Source organism: Bos javanicus, chromosome 3, assembly GCF_032452875.1.
Source record: "Bos javanicus breed banteng chromosome 3, ARS-OSU_banteng_1.0, whole genome shotgun sequence".
NCBI lineage: Eukaryota > Metazoa > Chordata > Mammalia > Artiodactyla > Bovidae > Bos > Bos javanicus.
In genome coordinates this window covers 70505741-70521922 of record NC_083870.1, presented here as the reverse complement: position 1 = coordinate 70521922, position 16182 = coordinate 70505741, and the positions used below count along the sequence as shown (strand labels likewise).

General features: G+C 40.4%; 1 protein-coding gene across 5 annotated transcripts in view; it reads left to right on the top strand.

Annotated features, from left to right (window-relative positions):
• TNNI3K (TNNI3 interacting kinase) overlaps window positions 1–16182 on the top strand; it is a 351063-nt gene that overhangs the window by 272312 nt on the left and 62569 nt on the right. For 3 of the 5 annotated variants that reach the window (XM_061411580.1, XM_061411581.1, XM_061411579.1), the window contains 2 exons: window positions 7389–7448; window positions 11912–12081. In XM_061411580.1, coding sequence (XP_061267564.1) covers window positions 7389–7448; window positions 11912–12081 — 230 coding nt within the window. The remainder of the gene's footprint in view (window positions 1–7388; window positions 7449–11911; window positions 12082–16182) is intronic. The other 2 variants (XM_061411584.1, XM_061411583.1) reach the window with 1 other exon arrangement.

Below are 16182 nucleotides of genomic sequence, written 5' to 3'. Positions count from 1 at the left end.
AGTATGATGGTAGCTTTGGATTGGCTACCATGTTGAGAACACACTTTTTTTAATAGGCAGAGATTAGAAGCAGCAAAAGCAGCTAGAACAAAATTATAATAATACTAGCAAAAGATGATGGTAAGGATAAGAGGTAGTCAGATTCTGTATAATTCTTTTTATTATCATGATGCAATTTAATGTAACAAATTTAAGGTCAATTAAGCTGTTCTGTGCAATGGAACATGCTAGGTATACAGGAGTAAACAGACCTTTGCTTACCCTCAAATCATGTTTCAGCTAGTGATATATACATGTAAATATCCAGTTTTAACACAAGAAAGACTTTTAAAAATCTAAGTGAAAGCGAAAAAATCTAAGTGAAAGATATACGCATTTGAATGCAGAGTTCCAAAGAAGGAGAGAGAAAAACACCTTCTTCAGTGATCAGTGCAAAGAAATAGAAGAAAACAATAGAACAGGAAAGACAGAGATATTTTCAAGAAAATTAGAGATACCAAGGGAACAATTCATGCAAACAAGGGCGTGAATGTTCTCTGTTAGGACCTAACAGAAGCAGAAGATATTAAGAAGAGGTGGCAAGAATACACAGAAGAACCATACAAAAAAGATCTTCATGACCCAGATAACCACAGTGGTGTGATCACTCACTCTTAGAGCCAGACATCCTGGAATGTGAAGTCAAGTGGGCCTTAGGAAGCATCACTACGAACAAAGCAAGTGAAGGTGATGAAATTCCAGTTGAGCTATTTCGAATCCTAAAAGATGACGCTGTGAAAGTGCTACATTCAGTATGCCAGCAAATTTGGAAAGCTCAGCACTGGCCACAGGACTGGTAAAGGTCAGTTTTTCACTCCAATCCCAAAGAAAAGCAATGCCAAAGAATGCTCAAACTACCACACATGAGCAAAATAATGCTCAAAATTCTCCAAGCCAGGCTCCAACAAAGCGTGAACCATGAATTTCTAGATGTTCAAGCTGGATTTAGAAAAGGCAGAGGAACCAGAGATCAAATTGCCAACATCCACTGGATCATTGAAAAAGTAAGACAGTTCCAAAAAAACATTTATTTCTGCTTTATTGACTACCTCAGGCCTTTGACTGTGTGCATCACAACAAACTGTGGAAAATTCTTCAAGAGATGGGAACACCAGACCACCTGAGTTGCCTCCTGGGAAATCTGTATTGGTCAAGAAGCAACAGTTAGAATTGGACATGAAACAACAGACTGGTTCCAAATAGGGAAAGGAGTATGTCAAGGATGTATATTGTCACCCCGCTTATTTAACTTATATGCAAAGTACATCGTGAGAAATGCTGGGCTGGATGAAGCACAAGCTGGAATCAAGATTTCCAGGAGAAATATCAATAAGCTCAGATATGCAGGTGACACCACCATTATGGCAGAAAGCAAAGACCTAAAGAGCCTCTTGATGAAAGTGAAAGAGGAGAGTGAAAAAGTTGGCTTAAAGCTCAACATTTAGAAAACTAAGATCATGGCATCCGGTCCCATCACCTCATGGCAAATAGACGGGGAAACAGTGGAAACAGTGAAAGACTTTATCTTGGGGGCCTCAAAAATCACTGCAAATGGTGACTGCAGCCATGAAATTAAAAGATGCTTGTTCCTTGGAAGAAAAGCTATGACCAACCTAGACAGCAAGTTAAAAAGCAGAGATATTAGTTTGCCAACAAAGGTGCATCTAGTCAAAGCTATGGTTTTTCCAGTAGTCATGTATGGATGTGACACTTGGACTGTAAAGAAAGCTGAGCCCAGAAGAATTGAAGCTTTTGAATTGTGGTGTTGGAGAAGACTCTTGAGAGTCCCTTGGACTGCAAGGAGATCCAACCAGTCCATCCTAAAGGAAATCAGTCTTGAATGTTCATTGGAAAGACTGATGCTGAAGCAAAATCTCCAATAATTTGGCTAGCTGATGTGAAGAACTGACTCGTTGGAAAAGACCATGATGCTGGGAAAGATTGAAGGCAGGAGGAGAATGGGACAACAGAGGATGAGATGGTTGGATGGCATCACCAACTCTAAGGACATGAATTTGAGTAAGCTCCAGGTGTTGGTTAGGGACAGGGAAATCTGGAGTGCTGCAGTCCATGGGGGTCACAAATAGTCAGACGTGACTGAGCAACTGAATTGACTGAAGTGAAAGTGAAAAATTATTTTGTGAAGTCCTTGGATACTTTCAAAAAAGATGTATCTTGTAAGTTGGACTTGAAGAGGGCAAAGAATAAGGCAGAGAATAAGAGTTAGATAATTCTAGACTCAAAAAATAGTAAGAACAATGTTCTGCACTGAGCAGAAGATCCAAGTTCCCTTCTTTTAGCCTCCCTGGACTGCTTAGAGTCTGCCCTATGCATATGTGTTTCAGAGGTCAGCCAGAGAATTAGGCAGAGTCTATATACAAATGGTCTTCCCAGGTAGCCATAGTGGTAAAGAACACACCTGCCAGTGCAGGAGACATAAGAGGCAGGGTTTCAATCCTGGGTAGGAAAGATCCCCTGGAGGAGGTAATAGCAACACACTCCAGTATTCTTGCCTGGAGAATCCCATGGACAAATGGAGCCTGGCATGCTACAGCCCATGGGGTCGCAAAGAGTTGGACACGACTGAAGAGACTTAGCATGCATGCATGCAAATCCAAATAATGGGGCTCCCTCTCCCAGACCCTTTTCTTCCAGGATTTCCCCCCCATTTTTAGTGCTAACATTTAATAAAGAGGATTTTAGGTTGCCCCCTCAAGATTTCTACCCCCTGGTATACATGCCAGGAATAACTCCCTTCATTTGAGTGTGAGCAGAATCTATGCATATGATGAACAATTAAGCACGTAATTATGTTTTCTAATATGGCAAAACAAAGATTATCCTGGGTAGGTGTGACCTACTCAAATGACCCCTTTAAAAGCAAAGAATTTTTCTTCAGTTGGTTACAGGGGGCGAAGTTTAGAGACACACGTCCTTGCTGGCCAGAAAGAAAGCAAATGGATATGTTGTGAACTGCTTAGAGGGGCTGTGTGGCAGGGAGCTGTGGGCATCATCTGGAAGCTGACAGTCACCGCTGAACAACAGTTGGCAAGAAAATAAGGACCTGAGTCATACATCCACAAGGAAATGAGTTCTTCCTGTACCAGCAAGCTGGGAAAAGACTCAGATGATATTCACAGAGTGCACTGATGCCATAATTTTAAGCTGTTGAGGCCCAGAGCAAAGGACCCAGTTAACCTATACTAAACTCTGACCCACAGAAACTGTGAGCTAATAAGTTGGCATTATTTTAAACCATGGCATTTTTGATGATTTGTTAGACAACTTTATGTGTGCTCAGTTGTTTCCAACTCTTTGCAACCCCATGGACTGTAACCTGCCAGGCTCCTCTGACAATGGGATTTTTCAGGCAAGAATACTGGAGGGGTTTGCCATTTCCTACTCCAGGGGATCTTCCCAACACAGGGATCAAACTTTCATCTCTTGTGTCTCCTGCATTGGCAGGCAGATTCTTTTGACCACTGAGCCACCTGTGAAGTGATGCAAAAAACAGAAGGAAGAATTATCCTTAGAGCAATGTCCTTGAGTAGATTAGCAGGGATAAGGTCTAGCACACAGTGAAGGAACTGCCCTTAGATAGAATCAGGCAAAGTTCATCTATAGAAAAAGAAGTGAAGGCAGATTATGTGAATTTAGACATAGGTAGGTGGTTGAAATAGTAGTAGGAGCTATCAGTCAGTTCAGTTCAGTTCAGTCGCTCAGTCGTGTCTGACTCTTTGCAACCCCATGAATCGCAGCACGCCAGGCCTCCCTGTCCATCACCAACTCCTCGAGTTCACCCAGACTCACATCCATCGAGTCAGTGATGCCATCCAGCCATCTCATCCTCTGTTGTCCCCTTCTCCTCCTGCCCCCAATCCCTCCCAGCATCAAAGTCTTTTCCAATGAGTCAACTTTTCGCATGAGGTGGCCAAAGTACTGGAGTTTCAGCTTTAGCATCATTCCTTCCAAAGAAATCCCGGGGCTGATCTCTTTCAGAATGGACTGGTTGGATCTCCTTGCAGTCCAAGGGACTCTCAAGAGTCTTCTCCAACACCACAGTTCAAAAGCATCAATTCTTCGGTGCTCAGCCTTCTTCACAGTCCAACTCTCACATCCATACATGACCACAGGAAAAACCATAGCCTTGACTAGATGGACCTTTGTTGGCAAAGTAATGTCTCTGCTTTTGAATATGCTATCTAGGTTGGTCATAACTTTCCTTCCAAGGAGTAAGCATCTTTTAATTTCATGGCTGCAGTCACCATCTGCAGTGATTTTGGAGCCCAGAAAAATAAAGTCTGACACTGTTTCCACTGTTTCCCCATCTATTGGCCATGAAGTGATGGGACCGGATGCCATGATCTTCATTTTCTGAATTTTGAGCTTTAAGCCAACTTTTTCACTCTCCACTTTCACTTTCATCAAGAGGCTTTTTGGTTCCTCTTCACTTTCTGCCATAAGGGTGGTGTCATCTGCATATCTGAGGTCATTGATATTTCTCCCGGCAACCTTGATTCCAGCTTGTGCTTCTTCCAGCCCAGCATTTCTCATGATGTACTCAGCATATAAGTTAAATAAGCAGGGTGACAATATACAGCCTTGACGAACTCCTTTTCCTATTTGGAACCAGTCTGTTGTTCCATGTCCAGTTCTAACTGTTGCTTCCTGATCTGCATACAAATTTCTCAAGAGGCAGGTCAGGTGGTCTGGTATTCCCATCTCTTTCAGAATTTGCCACAGTTTATTGTGATCCACACAGTCAAAGGCTTTGGCATAGTCAATAAAGCAGAAATAGATGTTTTTCTGGAATCCTCTTGCTTTTTCCATGATCCAGCGAGTGTTGGCAATTTGATCTCTGGTTCCTCTGCCTTTTCTAACACCAGCTTGAACATCAGGAAGTTCACAGTTCACATATTGCTGAAGCCTGGCTTGGAGAATTTTAAGCATTACTTTACTAGCATGTGAGATGAGTGCAATTGTGCGGTAGTTTGAGCAGTCTTTGGCATTGCCTTTCTTTGGGATTGGAAACTGACCTTTTCCAGTCCTGTGGCCACTGCTGAGTTTTCCAAATTTGCTGGCATATTGAGTGCAGCACTTTCACAGCATCATCTTTCAGGATTTGGAATAGCTCAACTGGAATTCCATCACCTCCACTAGCTTTGTTTGTAGTAATGCTTTCTAAGGCCCACTTGACTTCACATTCCAGGATGTCTGGCTCTAGGTCAGTGATCACACCATCGTGATTATCTGGGTCGTGAAGATCTTTTTTGTACAGTTCTTCTGTGTATTCTTGCCGTCTCTTCTTAATATCTTCTGCTTCTGTTAGGTCCATACCATTTCTGTCCTTTATCGAGCCCATCTTTTCATGAAATGTTCCCTTGGTATCTCTGATTTTCTTGAAGAGATCTCTAGTCTTTCCCATTCTGTTGTTTTCCTCTATTTCTTTGCATTGGTCGCTGAAGGTTTGAGGAAAGAGAAGGTGCAAAATAGCCACATAGAGTGTTAAACAGAATGAGCTAGGCTCTCTGAGCAGTACTAAGGGTCACTTCCGATTAGAGGGTCATAATTTTGAAATAAGACCTATCAGGATGATTTAATCAAGACTAGGATTTTTCCAATTGTGTACAATTACACAGTAGGGCAAGGGAGTTGAGGCTGTGTGGAAGGGAGTGATTGTCAATGAAATCCAAGCTAAATCAGGGAGGAAATGTGGTGACCCTGTGACAGTGAAAAGATGGTAACAGGAACAGAAAGTAGGGGAGACAGATTAGATGATAGATAGAAGATAGAGCAATATTGGCAAGAATAAGGGTTTTAAGGCTGAGTAATAAACACACACACACACTATATATATATATATACACACATGGATATTGGTTTATTGCACTGTTTTCTTCTGCTTTAGGGTATATTTGAAAATCATCACAATAAAAAGCAGGGTTTTCTTAAGTGGTGAGATGATTTATGTGGTCAAAGTTTGTTGGAGTCAGGCTTCTGGAAAAAGTGAGCTAGATAGGAAGGAGGCAGAGCCCTGAGAGTGATCTGGTGGAAAGTGTGAGGTGGAATAGCTCGGAGAAGTTGCAAGCATCGCTAGGAATGAGTCTAGGGTATGAGTGACCAGCAAGCTAATTAACTAAGGGAAGGTAGAGGATAAGATCATCGAAGAAGAGGAGACAAAGGAACCCGGAAGTCAGGGGTCACCTTTGTGATTATCTGCTTGGATAATAAAAACCCTGAGAGTCATGCTAGAGAACATAACAGTGAGCCAGATGCAAAATCTTTGACCAAAGGAGAGTGGCTCTGTGGAAAAGCTTGATAAACTGGTACCTTTTCAAGGAGAAACCATTCGGAATTTGCAAAGTCAGTGGGAAAGACACAGACCCCTGCTTACCCCACCATCACCCGCACACTCCTGGAGGTACAGGAACATGTAAGAGAAAACAGCTTCCTCTTGGAGAGCTCCGGGGAGGCAGTGTCCTCAGGAGAGGGCTAGATATTAAGGGAGAAATTGCTCTACTAAGAATCTAAATTAGTTGGTTACAGCACCTGAATGTTAAATTGGGCTATCCACCTCCTGGCAGTGAAAGTTTCATAAAGGGAGAAATGATAGGTTATGTAGTCCTTAGGACCTGACAAAAGGAGGCATATAATTTCTTCCAAAGAGACCGACATTTTCTAAAATCCCAAGAATTTTTCCCCCAGATCTATACTCGCTTATATATCCCTAGCAACTAGAACAAAGCTTACAATATAATCAGAATACAAGAACTGTTTATTTAACCAAACTCATCTGGCAGGAAGATTCATAGTAGACAATACCTTTAATGACACTTTTTGAAGATAAAAAGCTTATCTTAACCTCTAAAGTAGGGCATAGTCGTGGGGTTGCTATTGATCATAGTTTTGAATCTGAGATGCTATTTTCAAAAGTGAACCTAATTATAAAATTAGCTGTAGCAGTACTTTTCTTACAGACACATTGTACAGTGTATTATAAGGCACAGAGATAGTTAATAGTTTTTAGTATTCACTTTTATTCTTTCATTTTGAAGAGGAAAACCTGCCATTTAAAAGCATGCAAAGCTAATTAAAGCTTTTCCACTATTCCATTATCTGAATGTAGTTGCAAATGCTGACTTAAAACTCTTATCAGAGGGAGACTCAACATTCCTCCCTGAACAGCAAATGAACATTCAATTAACACTTCAATACAAGTGTATTTTAAATAAAAATATACTTGATGGTTAATCTCATTCTTTATACATGCAAATACTAAATTTTAAAATCCAAAGAGAGCTGCCTCTCTTTTATTCTTTGGGGGAAAAAAGTCTTTTCTTTATTTACAGGGAAGACCTGAATTTTCTGAAGTTGTTACCAAGTTAGAAGAGTGTCTCTGCAACATTGAGGTAAGAAATTTACCTTCTGAAATATGTCCATTAAAAAGGCGTGGATACACAGAATTCTTGGGGGATGGATGTTGCTGGTACTTATGGAAAGAATATAAGTGTGAGTGTCCATAACTCCATTCATATTTTTACCCTGTCACTTAAGTTCTAATAACTGCATCTATAGGGACAAAGGCAAATTCAGAGTGAATTTGGGCTCTTCCAAGAAATGATCAGGCAAGCAAATGCATAATTTAAAAAATTGATAAGTAAAAATTTTAAAAATATAACAAAAATGTTAGAAGATGATTTAAATCAATTTTTTCTATACAAAAATTCTTACATACAATGAAATGTAAGCTAAAACATTAAGCCATTGTCCATTTATGTTCAGTAAGAACAGAAAAAAATTGTTACTAAAATTAGCATGTTAAGTTAATCGGGAGGCATTGCTTGTGTACCACACATAGGTTGCATAAAGAGATATGTGTTGGTAATGAGGCTAATGGAATTTTCTTTCCTTAATATTAAGGAGCTGTTTGCTTTAATTTTCTCTATAATTGCCTTAATCTTCTATACACCTGTTCAGGAGATAGCATTTGAAAATAGTCAAGGGAACTGGAACATCAGCACTAATTCAAAAATAATAATATATTCCCCAATGCAGGTAAGTGCTACAAGAGAGGAAGATGGACATTACACATACAGGCTCATGTATAAATGAGTGTATGAAGTGTAGAGGCAAAAATGAAGAAAGACAGCATCAATCTGAGATTGCACAACTAAATCCCAGAGTGAAACCATCCAACAAAAGTTTTCTTTTTTAAAAATTTTAGCCAAGAGTGATCTGAATGCAATCTTTTGTAGAAGTGCCCCAGGTCTGCAACTACAGCCTGCAGGGAGTGTCTCTATTTCATGACTCTTTACCGGGATTTATAAAGAGAAAGTTTTTCCTATGGAATGAAACTTTGGTCTTAGACATAAAGCTTCCTTTCCCTTCTCTTCAATCCTGAAACATACAAACTAGAGAGAAGTAAAGGCATATTTGGTAGGGCTACAGTAGCCCCTACAAACAAGAGCATCTACCAGAGGCCTGGGATGTTGAGAAGCACTTTTAAGGCTTCAGTTTCAAGTATCCTCTCACTTTGAACCTTTGTGTTTGAAAGAGCAAGGTTGTGCCAAGCATGGGGTATATCCAGTTAGATTAGAGAGTGATTTCCAGAAACAGAGATAATGGTAGGATGTACTAAACTGACCAAGCCTCTTAGCACAGTCTCCCCTAGTAGAGAAGATGAGTAACTACAGGCTATATGCAAAGAGAAGTTGCTGGAGTGGGTTGCACTAAATAATGGACTAGGATCATCTTTATGGGATTTAACTTGTGGAGTTCCATAAGGCTCCGTTCTCTACTCTTCAACTTTTGGTCAGTGGTTCAGATCTTGGTCAAGAAGTCTCTCTGCTCATCACAGTTGCAGATATAATAAAGTTGAGACAGAACAAATATTTGAAAGCAGGATTCTAGAGTATTTTGGAAGATAAAGTAGTAGGACATATATAACAAGAATAAGTTTAACAGGAATAAATATATCATCATGCACTAGAGTCAAGGAAACAACAGCAGAAGCATCAAACAATGGAGATAATGGTTTTGGAGCACCATGATTAGTGGATAATAAACCTTGGGGGAGTTAGAATATGAAATATCTGTCTTACATCAGAATAAAGAATGTGATCGTTCCTCTCTCTTCTGAGATGGCCAAACAAAATAGTACCCAACATATATCCTTACAATGGAGGAGGAAATGGCAACCCACTCCAGTATTCTTGCTGGGATAATGCCATGGACAGAGGAGCCTGGCATGCTACAGTTCATGGTGTCACAAAGAGTTGGACATAGCTGAGTGACTGAGCACATATTCTTATAAAGGGATTATTAAAACTGGAACACAAATTTTAAGGAATAGAAATCAGAATGGAGAATGGATCGACAACCAATTAGAGGAATCAAAGATGCTTATCCTGGACAAGGCAAAATTAGGATGAGTCAACAGCTGTTTATAAACATCTGAAGAACTATATCATATAGGAAAGGGATTGGCCTAGTTCTCTGTGGGCCAACAGATGGAAATGAAGTCCAGTAGTAGATGTGGTTAATTATGAGGAGGAAACTTTCCAATGGTCAGAGCCATCCTAAGATAAATGAATGGATCTGGATGTAGTAGATACCCCATCAGACTGCGTAAGGATGACAAGGATGAGACTAAATCATTGGAAAGTCTGAAGGTTCATTTCAACATTGCATGATTCTTTACTGAGAAATGTCTTGTCTACTTGAAGAGCCTAAAATTTACATATATTATTTTTTAAATAAAAATCTACTGTCTCATGAAATTATTATATCAAAGAATTAATGTTCTGCTCTGATAGTGCTTCTCTGATAGTAAAGAATCTGCCTGCAGTGCAGGAGACCAGGGTTCAATCCCTAGATCAGGAAGATCCCCTAGAGAAGGAAATGGCAACCCACTCCAGTATTCTTGCCTGGAAAATCTCATGGATCCAGGAGCCTGGTGGGCTACAGTCCAGGGGGTTGCAAGAATTAGACATGACTTAGCAGCTAAACCACAACCACAGAGTGTGTAAACAGCAAGTTTATTAAAAAATTCAAGAAAACTATTATTTTTTGTTTTCTCTTTCTCATTTTCTTCCCTCACACTCTTCTATTTTCTAACTGTACTTCAGTTCAGTTCAGTCTCTCAGTAGTGTCTGACTCTTTGCGACTCCATGAATCGCAGCACGCCAGGCCTCCCTGTCCATCACCAACTCCCGGAGTTCACACCAACTCATGTGCATCAAGTCAGTGATGCCATCCAGCCATCTCATCCTCTGTCGTCCCCTTCTCCTCCTGCCCCCAATCCCTCCCAGGATCCAGGTCTTTCCCAGTGAGTCAACTCTTCTCATGAGGTGGCCAAAGTATTGGAGTTTCAGCCTCAGCATCAGTGCTTCCAATGATCATCCAGGACTGATCTCCTTTAAAATGGACTGGTTGGATCTCTTTGCAGTTCAAGGGACTCTCAAGAGTCTTCTCCAACACCACAGTTCAAAAGCATCAATTCTTCGGTGCTCAGCTTTCTTCACAGTCCAACTCTCACATCCATACATGACTACTGGAAAAACCATAGCCTTGACTAGACAGACCTTTGTTTGCAAAGTAATATCTCTGCTTTTTAATATGCTATCTAGGTCGTTCATAACTTTCGTTCCAAGGAGTAAGCGTCTTCTAATTTCATGGCTGCAACACCATCTGCAGTGATTTTGGAGCCCCCCAAAATAAAGTCTGACACTGTTTCCACTGTTTCCCCATCTATTTCCCATGAAGTGATGGGACCAATGCCATGATCTTACTTTTCTGAATGTTGAACTTTAGGCCAACTTTTTCACTCTCCTCTTTCACTTTCAAGAGGCTTTTTAGTTCCTTTTCACTTTCTGCCAATAAGAGTGGTGTCCTCTGCATATCTGAGGTTATTAATATTTCTCCCGGCAATCTTGATTGCAGCTTGTGCTTCTTCCAGCCCAACGTTTCTCATGATATACTCTGCATATAAGTTAAATAAGCAGGGTGACAATATACAGCCTTGATGTACTCCTTTTCCTATTTGAAACCAGTCTGTTCCATGTCCAGTTCTAACTGTTGCTTCCTGACCTGCATATAGGTTTCTCAAGAGGCAGGTCTGGTGGTCTGGTATTCCCATCTCTTTCAGAATTTTCCACAGTTTGTTGTGATCCACACAGCCAAAGGCTTTGGCATAGTCAATAAAGCAAAAATAGATATTTTTCTGCAACTCTCTTGCTTTTTTGATAATCTGGCAGATGTTGGCAATTTGATCTCTGGTTCCTCTGCATTTCTAAAACCACCTTGAATATCTGAAAGTTCATGGTCCACTTAGCTATGTGTAATTATTTTTCAAAACTCTCTACATTAACTCTATTTAGTCCTCATCCTTGCTGGAAATTAAAGCATCCTTCATTTTATGAAATGGATGTATCCTTGGAAAAGTGTGTAAATTCAGTTCATGTAAAGGGAATCATTTCATGTAAGAAGGGAATAATCATAAGTTCCAATTTTAAGGAACTCTCCCATGAATCTTATCACTATAGTGAAAATGTAGAGAATCTTTTAACCATTGAATAATGATCTTCTATCTGTTTTATGAATCTGACTTGAGCCTACTGTGTTTTGAGAAAGAAAAGCGTAAGTTTTATGGGTCAGTTCTCAGCATATAACTGGGTCAAAAAAAGTAAATTAAGCTAGCCAAGTGTTGCCATCAGAAGCTGAAAGGAAAGGCCTGAAGCAAGCTGAGCTGAATAGAAATTAAAATATGAGAAATCCTAGAATAGAAAGCTAAAATAAATCTACATTTTATAATACTATGCTTTTAAGCCTGTTGGATTTATTAAATGATTGAAATGGCCCCTCCTTCATTCAGCTGATGTCTCCTGCTTCAAGTAACAGCAGCGGGTCTCTCTCACCTTCCTCTTCTTCTGATTGTCTGGTGAACCGCGGAGGGCCTGGCCGGAGCCATGTGGCAGCTCTACGAAGTCGTTTTGAACTGGAATATGCTCTAAATGCAAGGTCCTATGCTGCCTGGTCGCAAAGGTACGTGGTAATCTAAGCAACAGAGAAGGCAATGGCACCCCACTCCAGTACTCTTGCCTGGAAAATCCCATGGATGGAGGAGCCTGGTGGGCTGCAGTCCATGGGGTTGCTAAGAGTCGGACATGACTGAGCGACTTCACTTTCACTTTTCACTTTCATGCACTGGAGAAGGAAGTGGCAACCCACTCCAGTATTCTTGCCTGGAGAATCCCAGGGACAGAGGAACCTAGTGGGCTGCCGTCTATGGGGTCGCGCTGAGTTGGACACGACTGAGCGACTTAGCAACATAGCAACAGCAATCTAAGCAACAGTTACACAGTCAAGTCAGATTCCAGGGTCTTCCCAACATAGTCACCTGACTTGATTAATATCTTCAGGGGATTTACCACCCCTGTGACAGACTTCAAAAGGGGAGTTTTGAGCCTGTTTTCTTATAATATTTTGACCAAAATGTAGAAATTTTGTTGTCTATTAGTTTAGGTTCTCTAAGCTTTAATTCATTGCCGAAGCAAGAATTGTCTAGCTACAGCCGCAAAAGGAATTTGTTGAAAGTATTCTAAGAGTTTCTTATGGAATTCAAGGGAGAATTTCTGTGTGGGAATCAGGAAATAGCTCTGAAAAATCTGAGCACCAAAATTTCAGTGTTCTGAGAATTACCATATGAGCCAGCAATTCCACCCTTAGATATATTCCCCAAAGAATTGAAAACAAATACTCAAATACCTGTACTCAAATGTTTATAGCAGCACTATTCGCAATAGCCAAAAGGTGGGGAGAAAAAAAAGAAAACTAACACAAATATCCTTCAACAGAAGAATAGATTTTAAAAAGTGGTATCCATACACTAGAACATTACCCAGTCTTAACAAGAATGATGTAGTGATGCATACTGCAGCATGGAGGAACTCTGAAAACATGCTAAATAAAGAAAAGGGACAAAGATCTATATTGTATGACTGTATTTATACGAATATCCGGAGTAAAGTGTATTTAAGAGGCTATTGCAAAATACCATAGATTGAATGTTTTAAACAGCAGAAATTTATTTTCTTACCATGGAGCCTAGAAATCTAAGACAAGGTACCAGCATGGTTGGGTTCCAATGGGACTTACAGTGGGCCATTTTCCTAGTTTACAGATGGTCACCTTCTCACCTCACCCTCACATGGCAGAGAGAGCTCTGGAGTCTTTTTATCTTTTTATAAGGGCACCAATTCTGTCAGATCAAGGCTTCATTCTTTTGACTTCATTTCACCCTGTTCACCTCTGTAAAGGCCCTATTTCAAATACAGTCACATGAGGCGTTAGGGCTCTAACATATGAAATTGGAGGGAGGGAGACACAATTCAGTCAAGAGCAATAGGTAAATCCATAAAAACGAAAAGACTGGTGGTTGCCAGGATCTGGGTAGAGAAGGGGGAAATCAGGAAACACTGCTTCTTGGATACAGGGTTCTATTTGGGGACGATCAAAATATTTTGGAATTAGATAGAGGTGGTGGTTGCAAAATATTGTGAATGTACTAAATGCCCCTGACTTGTTCACTTTAAACTGGTTAATTTTATGTTATGTGAACTTCACCTCAATGAAAGAAAAAAGCCACAAATAAGTTTAAGCAAAAGGGCAAGTCAGAAAAAGAGAAAAGATGAGTTCAGCCTTCTTCCACAACAAACTGCCATTTACATGCCCCAGTTCCCACTAGACAGTCTCCTGTATCCTCTGGCATTCCCTGGGCAAGTCACAGGGCTGAGTCTGACATTGATAGGGAGAGAAAATATACTCACCCTCTAGTGGGAGGTCCTACAAAGTCATATGGCAAAGGGCATAAACACAAAAAGCAGAATGATAAGTACAGTTAGCCATGAGAGAAAATATGATTGGTCCCTTTGGATCATATGACCACCTCTAGTCTAAACAAATGTGGTTGGAATGGAGATGGGGGTCATATTTCATTCAATAAACATGGTTGACAATGACCTGATTGGGATAGGGACCAATAAAAGCAGTTACAGCGAGCTGGATAGATACCTTTCAAAGTGTATACTGCAACCTATGGAGAATCAGAAAAGGCTAGCTTAAAATCTCTGTCTGTCTACACACACCCGAGTACTTGCACATAAGCCATTACACACGTGCACTTACACACACATATGCACATCCACACATTCTGTCAAAATTTTTATCCTGAAGGTGGGGAAAGATTATCTAGTTTTAGCAAGGGTCTTGTACCCTCTACAAATTGTTACTTTTGCCTTTTTAGCCATAGTTATTACATTCCTGGTTTGACAAAAGGGTTGCAGCTACAGCTCTGAAGAGGTGGGAACCTTAATCATTTAGACTTTAATCTATGGAATGTCATGAAATTAAGTATCAGGAGGTCTGATTGATAACAAGGCAAACTGGACACAATTCTTTATTGGATTCCAGTCTCACATCATTTCATAAGGAGCTCACAGGCCAATATTAGATTAGGTTGAGTCCCAGCATCATCTTCTAGTTCCACCTGCTCTCCTTTTTCTTTACTTGTGGTTTTAAAATTAATTCTCTGAAGAGCCATATTTTGGTATTTCTAAAGCATACTCACCTGAGATTTGTCCAGTGAGGCAGAGGTTAAAACAATGAGCTCTTGGGTCAGACAGATCAGAGGTTCAGTCTTGGCTTTGCCTCTTAACAGCTCAGATAAGTGACCTTGGGCAAGTTACCTAAGTCTTACACCTAATAGTGAGTGGCAGTTTAGTCATGAAGTCCTGTCTGACTCTTTGTGACCCCTTGGACTGTAGCCCACAAGCTTCTCTGTCTATGGGATTCTCCAGGCAAGAATACTGGAGTGAGTTGCACTTCCTTCTCCAAAGGATCTTCCCAACCCAGGGATCAAACCCCATCTCTTGCTTAACAGACAGATTCTTTACCACAGAGCAACCTGGGAAGCCCCTTATGTGTAATACACAGATAATAGTACTAGCTGTTAGGATTGTGATTGGGAGAGGCAGTATTGTCAAAAGAGAAAGCGATTGGTTGAAAAACGCTAACAGACCCAAACAAAAGATGCAAGTTCCCATAATGTAGGTAAGTCACAACTTACAACACATAGACGGCTGTGTGGAAGGGAGGCACAGCAGCACTCCCAACTGGGTGAGCTGGGGGTGGAGGGAACATAGCTTCTCTGGCCTAGGAGAACCCAGAAGGTACACCACTACTCCTAAAACTGCCCGAACAGAGTGGGCACAAATCGTCAGGTGTTCTGAGATGCTCCCTTTGATATTCTCATAAGGGTTTTTATACCTCCCTGGCCCTTCAAGACAGTTATGGAACCCTGATAAAGTGCTTGTCTGTCTGTTTGGCACAAATTTCTTAACGGCCTAGTACACTCTGAATATTTGCTGTGAGGGTGTGGTGAAGGTCAGTTTGTAGTCTTACCACTCCTCTAGAAAGCTCAGTCTTTGGACTGCTTGAAATCACCTCCAGAAATAAAGTACTTAGCTGAGTTGTAAGATGTACCAAGATAGGAATCATGTCTGTTAAATTCATATCTGTGTCCCTAGTAGCTAGCAGTATGATTGGAATGAAGTCAGTATGTAATAAATATTTGTTCCATGGATAAATAATTGAATAAACTGGCTCAGTAATTTTTAATTATTATTATTTTGGAGCATAGTCAGTGGATAAGCTTTAATTATTTTCTGTATTCTTTCTGTTTAAACAGCTATAACTATGCACTTCTACGGCATGTTAAGCACTATTTTAGACACTTTGAATAGTCATTTAAGTAAACCTTAGAAAGGAAGTATTCCAATTTTATAGATAAGGAAACTGAGGCTGAGAAAGGGTAAGTAATTTTATTAAGTTTAAGGAAGCAGAATTGGAATTCTCACCCAGGATGCTCCTATGCTTTCTGAATTTCTCTGGCACAGGAGGTGTCACTTTTCAGAAGTTTGATGTATTTTGCCAATACTTGTATTTGTTGAACTTCTTCCAGTGCCTCCTGGAAGTTGGTCAGGGAAAGAATTCAACTACTCTTCCCAAGCCTGTCTTTTCAGCATGTGTATATGAAAGACAGAGCACATGAGACCAGAGATCAGTAGGTTCTTAAAGTCCAAGAGC